Source organism: Condylura cristata, unplaced genomic scaffold (genome assembly GCF_000260355.1).
Source record: "Condylura cristata isolate star-nosed mole 26May11 unplaced genomic scaffold, ConCri1.0 scaffold00026, whole genome shotgun sequence".
NCBI classification, from domain to species: Eukaryota; Metazoa; Chordata; class Mammalia; order Eulipotyphla; family Talpidae; genus Condylura; species Condylura cristata.
In genome coordinates, this window is record NW_004567127.1 from 636,809 (window position 1) to 643,279 (window position 6,471).

General features: G+C 66.4%; 1 protein-coding gene across 2 annotated transcripts; it reads left to right on the forward strand.

Annotated features, from left to right (window-relative positions):
- The first annotated feature begins 80 nt into the window (after positions 1-80).
- On the forward strand, positions 81-6,467 carry CERS2 (ceramide synthase 2). Of its 2 annotated transcripts, none has more exons than XM_012730086.1 (11): positions 81-226; positions 2,861-3,034; positions 3,374-3,491; positions 3,588-3,706; positions 3,819-3,876; positions 3,961-4,011; positions 4,148-4,240; positions 4,417-4,545; positions 4,625-4,731; positions 4,829-4,982; positions 5,067-6,467. In XM_012730086.1, exons 2-11 carry the CDS (start codon positions 2,862-2,864, stop codon positions 5,205-5,207), a joined length of 1,143 nt encoding a protein of 380 aa, XP_012585540.1. In that variant the 5' UTR covers positions 81-226; position 2,861; the 3' UTR covers positions 5,208-6,467. The 2 variants fall into 2 exon arrangements, with proteins under 2 accessions (XP_012585540.1, XP_004689606.2); XM_004689549.2 differs by lacking the exon at positions 81-226 and adding an exon at positions 255-452.
- Positions 6,468-6,471: the final 4 nt, after the last annotated feature.

A 6,471-nucleotide genomic window follows, 5' to 3' on the forward strand; every position in this document is an offset into this window, starting at 1 on the left:
GGCGGCGGCGGGGGAGGGTCCGGCGCGTCCCCCCGCGCGCCCACTCCGGGAGGCCGGAGCGTCCATGTGCTTAACGGGAAGCAGGAAGGAGCGGCTCGGCCCCCCGCCGGCTCCCATACCGTTATGGGGTGTGTGACGAGTGGGTGGGGGAGCTGCTGGTGAAACTGGTTTTCTGGGCCACACTTGCTAATTGCCCGGAGGCCGCAGGCAAGCAGGTTCGCTGCAGGTGTGTGGCTCCCACCTTCCTCCCCACTTGGGGGTTCCTCTCCCCGGCCAGGCTCCTGGGTGGCATCACAAGCGGGTGTCAGCGCCCTGAGTTGCCAGGCCCAGGAGTCAGGCTTCTGAGGAGCCCCGGGCATGGGCTGGGCCCCCCTCCCCAGAGCTAAGCAAGGCCTCGGGGGGGCATCGCTGGAGGGTCCGTCCCCACCGGGGCGTGGTGACAGCGCCTTAAGGTGGGTACCTGCCTGCCCTGGTGATGGGCGCCCGAGGGTGCGGCCTCCGTACCCCGCCCCCCCTTCTGGCCCTAATCTGCAATGACCAGCACAGACTGTACTGAGGGAACAGAGGGACCCCACAGTGCACATCCCTCCCCCAGGCCTCTGGCTAGTGTCCCCCCGGGAAGGGCCTCCTGTCCTCTGCCACTGTCCACAGCTGATTCTGAGCCCCCATCCGCCTCTTCAGCCTGCTGGCCTCTCCTGCCCCGAAGGGGTGTCGGGGCCTTTGGTGGGGTGGCCCCAACCAGCTAGAGCTGGTTTTGGGGTCTGTGCTTTGTGGTGACACCTCTTGGCACCCCATGCCCTCAGCCTTGTTGGGGCTCCTGACCCGCTGCTGTTGCTGCCGAAAACAGCCTTTACCCCAGGGGTGCCTCAGGCCTCCTGTGGCCTCTGCCCCTCAGTGGGAGCCAGGCTCGGGGCGGTTGTCACTCTGGCTGGGGCTGCCTCGGGCTCTCAGGCTTCATACTGAGACCCTTCCTGGGGGGCGGGCTTGAGTCCATCCGGGAAGGGGCTGGGCAGCCCTGCCCGCCTGCCTGGTCACCCCGTGCCCCCCACCCCCAGTGGTGTCTGAGTGGGCTAGGTGCGAGACACCCCCGTGGGCCTCCTGTGGGTGCGGAGTCCCGCTGAGTGGGAACTTGCTCAGGGGTGATGCTCTCCACCCTGAGCATGGCACCCCAAGAGCAGGGTGTGTCCCTGACCTGAGTTGTGGGTCCCTTCTTCTGGCCCCAGCATTTTGTTTCCAGGGCCCCTTCTGTGCTGGTGCCAACATGTCACCAGGGCTGCCACTGCAGCAAAGTGGTCCCTGGGGGTGTGAGGGAGTCCCGTACCGGCCTTCTGGGCTGGAGGCAGGGGCTCCCCTGTCCACGGAGGGACGGGGCAGCAAGGCCGTGGGCAGAGGCCTGCTGTCAGAGCGCCTCAGGGCTGTGCCCCGGGGTCTGCGGGTCCCTACCCACCCTGGAGACCTCTCACACCTGTCCTGACCCCTGGGAGTCTGGGGGCTCTGGGGGGCCTGGCTGAGGTAACCCTGGCCCCGGCTAGCTCTGCCTGCCCTGCAGGTTAGACTGATGGAACATTCCTGGCCTCAGGAGTGGGGGAGAGGCTTGCCTGCACCCTCCCGCAGCCCCCCAGAATCTTTAATCTGCCAAAATGTCCCTGGTTAATTTCCCTGCCCGTTTCCCCCACCTGGCTGGGGTGCCTCGGTCCAGCCCCGCCTGCACCCTAAGTGAGCCCCGGAGGCCAGGCCTGCAGGCGGCAGTCAGGTGACGCAGGCGTCCCCACCTCCTGCAGGCCAGCCCAAGGGGGAGGCAGGGCCAGAGGCGCTGGGCAGGGGCAGTGGCCTGTCCCCAACCCTCTCCATGCTCTTCTGACTTTTCTCTTGGGGAAAAGAATGCGTGTGCCTGGCTGCGTGGGGCGAGTTCCACTGTGGCTAATTATGTTTAATTTTGTTCCGTTCAAAAGCTTCCATCTCTCTAATTAAATATTTATTCTGGCGAAGGTAGCGGGGGAAGGGGCAGAGCCCTGGAGGAGCCCGGAATGCGCGCGCCTGTGTGAGCCGACTGGGCAGAGGCCGGCTCCTCCTGTCACGCTGACCTCTGACTCCACACGAGGCGCAGGGACCGGGAATGGGGCCGGGAGGGCAAAGTCCCTGGCTGGATACTGACCTGTGACCGGAGGCCGCGGGTGTCACAAGCCGTGGGGGAGCTGGCAGCCGGCGGCCCCCGGCCACCCCCGCTCCCTGAGGGGAGCCCCCTTCCCGGGCTCCCAGTCTCCAGGTCAGCCTGGTGGTCCTGAGCTGGGGCCCCTGGGGGAGGGGGCGGGGTGAGGAGGGCCCTGGGGCTACGGGGGTGGCCTGCTCCCCCCCCCCCCCCCCCCCCCCCCCCCCCCCAGGTCTCCATTCTGCCCCAGGTTTCGAGGCTGCAGTCCTGCCTCACACCCGAAAGGGGGCACTGGCCTGGGGCTGGGGGTGCTGTGCGGTGGGCCTTGTCCCCCACTGCCCTGGGACTCGCCTCACCCGGGGATACAGGGCCTTTCACCCCCACTCTTCCCCTTCCCCTTCCCCAAGGACCTGCTGCCTGGAGGTGCAGGGAGGCCAGGCTCCTGCCCATTCCTGAGTCTGCGTGCTGAGGGGCTGAGGAGGGTCCTGACTGAGGGACAGCGACGGGAGCCCCTGGGTCCCGTCTAGGTCGTCCAGACTCGAGGGGTGGCAGCTGCTCCTTGGGGTCCTGTGAGGGGCGGGGGCTAGAACTGGACAGCCACCGCGCCTCGGGGCTGTCGGCCAGGTCACGTGGCCGCGCCCCCCCCAGCTGGCCTCGCCGCCCCCGGGGGGCTGCCTGGCTGCCCCTGAGGCCTCTGCCTTGCTCACGCAGGATGCTCCAGACCCTGTACGACTGCTTCTGGTGGGAGCGGCTGTGGCTGCCCGTGAACTTGACCTGGGCTGATCTCGAAGACCGAGATGGACGTGTCTACGCCAAAGCCTCAGACCTTTACGTCACGTTGCCCCTGGCCGTGCTCTTCCTCGTCGTGCGTTACGTCTTCGAGCTGTGAGCACCGGCCTCCCCGGGCAGTTGTTGCTTCACCTCTGCCCCGCGGTCCTGCCGGGCTGGTCCTGCCCACTGTCCCTCACTGAAGGCGGCATTGTCTTCCTGAGGGCTCGGCACCCCGGGCCCTGACCGTCAATGGTCACTTGTTCTCTCCCTCACCCGCTGGCCGCCGCGAACACAGGCAGCTTTGTGTGCCACGGCCGCCCGAGACGGGGGCCGCTGAGAAACTGAGGCCAGGCCCAGGCCGCCGGAACATGCAGTCTCTGCCCTCCCCGCCGAGGGCTCCCAAGAGGCCGAGGGGCGCCCGGGGTGCAGCCGCCTCACGCCCTCCCTCCCCAGGTACGTGGCCACCCCGCTCGCCGCCCTCCTGAACGTCAAGGAGAAGACTCGGCTGCGGGCACCCCCCAACCCCACCCTGGAGCACTTCTACCTGAGCAGCGGCAAGCACCCCAAACAGGTGAGCTGCAGGCTGCTCGGCGGGGCCCCGGGTTCTGCGGGGGGCGGGCCGGGGCGCGGCTCTGGGGTGCACGGGCGGACTCGGCGCTCCCCCCAGGTGGAGGTGGAGCTCCTGTCCCGGCAGAGCGGGCTCTCCGGCCGCCAGGTCGAGCGCTGGTTCCGCCGCCGCCGCAACCAGGACCGGCCCAGTCTCCTCAAGAAGTTCCGGGAAGCCAGGTGGGGGCGGGGCGCGGCCGCAGCCCTTGGGCCCTTCCCGCCGCCAGGGGGCGCGGGGGGTGGGGGCCGGCGCTCGCCCGCCCCTCCAGCCGGACCCCGCTTCCTTTTCCAGCTGGAGATTCACCTTCTACCTGGTGGCCTTCGTCGCCGGCATGGCCGTCATCGTGGACGTGAGTGGGCCTTGGGCGGGGGTCCTGGCAGGCGGGTGACAGAACTCGGGCCCCGCCCCTCCTGACCACTCGCCATCTCTGCAGAAACCCTGGTTCTATGACTTGAAGAAAGTCTGGGAGGGGTACCCCATACAGGTGAGCGGGGCCCTGGCTCCCCCTGGGGTTGCGGACCCGCGGCACACTCGGGGGCTGGAGCCCGGCCCAGCCCAGCCCGGCCGCGGCGAGCAGGCCACCTGCCCCGGTGGCCCTGACCTTCCTGTCCCCTCCCCAGAGCACCGTCCCTTCCCAGTACTGGTACTACATGATCGAACTTTCCTTCTACTGGTCCCTCCTCTTCAGCATCGCCTCGGACGTCAAGCGGAAGGTAGGTGACCTGGGAGGCCCCGCCGAGCCCGGGAGCCCGCCGATGACCAGCCTGCACCTTGATTTCTGGTGCTTTGGCTGGAGATGGGGGGCACGGGGGACTGAGGTGGCGGGGGGAGGGCGGAGCGGGGTGGCCGGGGCCGGGCAGTGCGGCCCCTGGAGCCAGGCTTCCCACAGGACTTCAAGGAACAGATCATCCACCACGTGGCCACCATCATCCTCATCAGCTTCTCCTGGTTCGCCAACTACATCCGCGCGGGCACGCTCATCATGGCCCTGCACGACTCCTCCGACTACCTGCTCGAGGTTGGCTCGGCAGTGCAGCCCTGGGGGGGGTGCGGGCGGAGGCCAGGCGTGCGGGCGGTGACGGAGGGCGTCTCCGCAGTCCGCCAAGATGTTTAACTACGCGGGCTGGAAAAACACCTGCAACAACATCTTCATCGTCTTCGCCGTCGTCTTCATCATCACCCGACTGGTCATCCTGCCTTTCTGGTGAGTGAGGCGGCCGGTCCTGCGGTCCTGCGGCCCGACTCGCCTGCCGGCCTGTCCCCCTCACCCTCCCCGTGGGCGTGTCCTGCCCCGCCCCCAGGATCCTGCACTGCACCGTGGTGTACCCCCTGGACCTGTACCCCGCCTTCTTCGGCTACTACTTCTTCAACTCCATGCTGGGGGTGCTGCAGCTGCTGCACATCTTCTGGGCCTGCCTCATCCTGCGCATGGCCCACAAGTTCGTAACTGGAAAGGTGAGGGTCAGCCCGCGGCCTCGCCTCTGGGGGCCCCGCGGAGGACGCCCTGGGGCGCGCGCTGCCACCCTCCTCTCCCCACAGCTGGTGGAAGATGAGCGCAGCGACCGGGAAGAAACAGAGAGCTCGGAGGGGGAGGAGGCCGCGGCCGGGGCGGGAGCCAAGGGCCGGCCCCTGGTCAACGGCCACCCAGTCCTCAACCACCACCATCGCAAGAAGGACTGAACCGCTGTCCCTGCTGCCCCAGACGCCGCCTAAGGCCAAGAATGACCCCTCGCCCTTGGGGCCACACTAATTTCTGGGGAGAGGAGGAAGCAGAAAGTGAGGGGCGCCCGTGTGCCCCACCCTGCTGCTTTGTCACCCAGTTGCCTTTAAGCCAAATCTGACCGGCCTGTGCCCAGGCGGAGGGGCTGGTCACCGCCTGTCAGAGGGGATGGCCTCACCTTCCTCAGCTCTGGGGGGGCCACGACTCACATTCCTCACGCTCCACAACGCGGCCGGGGCTGGCCGGGACGCCTGGCCGCCAGAGCCGCCCGTGCCTTACCGTGCCACCCGCGGGCGCACCCTGCCAAAGGACCACGGCTCGCCTTCCTGAGCCGGGCGCGGGCCAGAACCAAAGCTGAGCTCACTTTAACTTTTTCTTCCTAAAACACAGATGACCCAAGCGTAGGGGGGTGCACGTGAACTCTACCCTACCTCTGCCAAAAAGTGGGGGCCATACGGGGCTCAGCCCCTACCTTTGCGGTCCTTCTCTGCCGGCCTCCCCATAACTACGGCCAGTGTCTCACTGCCCCTCCCCTGCCTGGCCTGTCCCTCCGGCTAGCCTGCCTGGAGGAGGACGCACCTAGCTCTAATTTTTATTTATTAAACACTTGGGGTTTGGGGTGTAAAGCCAGGACTACGGCTGGCACCTGACATTTCAGCAGAGGGACCACTGCAGACCAAAATGTACTGTTGGTGTTTTTTCTTTTTTTAATTAAAATATATTAAAGAGAAGTAAAACATGGCAACAAGTGTCTGAGACTACTAGAGTTGAGGGGTCGACTAAATAAACTAAGATCATCTCCTCATGCCATTTTCAGTTCTGTAACGTTGTTTTTAATTTCATATGGCAAAGAGAGAAAGCGGAGAAGGTATGAGATCACGGTAGCTGCCCGCTGGAGGAGGGGTGCTCCTCTTACTGGAAGACGGAATTGGGAGTAAGGGCTGAGGGCGAGAGACGGAACCACAATCTCAGTTTGAACAAGATGTTAAAAGACTTCCAGGGAACAACACAAACCCGCGACGGTTCCAGGAATAAAACCCGTCGGGGGCGCGACACTCGACAGGCGAGGCTGGGCGCCGGGGCGCCGGGCGGTGGAGGAGGGCCCAGCCTGCTAGCACCACGGCGGAGGGGTCTCCTGGCGCAGGGCCCCCCGTTAGGAGGGGGGTGGCGAGACTGGAGACTCGGGGTCAGAGTTCACCTGCCAGGAAGACCCCGTTCCTGAGG

Excerpts from the sequence above, each read along its gene's own strand:
- CERS2 (XM_004689549.2), top strand. The coding sequence starts at position 358 with ATGGGCTGGGCCCCCCTCCCCAGAGCTAAGCAAGGCCTCGGGGGGGCA. Across the intron at positions 4,732-4,828 it reads CTGGTCATCCTGCCTTTCTG|GATCCTGCACTGCACCGTGG; the intron begins GTGAGTGAGGCG and ends CCCCGCCCCCAG. Across the intron at positions 4,983-5,066 it reads ACAAGTTCGTAACTGGAAAG|CTGGTGGAAGATGAGCGCAG; the intron begins GTGAGGGTCAGC and ends CTCTCCCCACAG.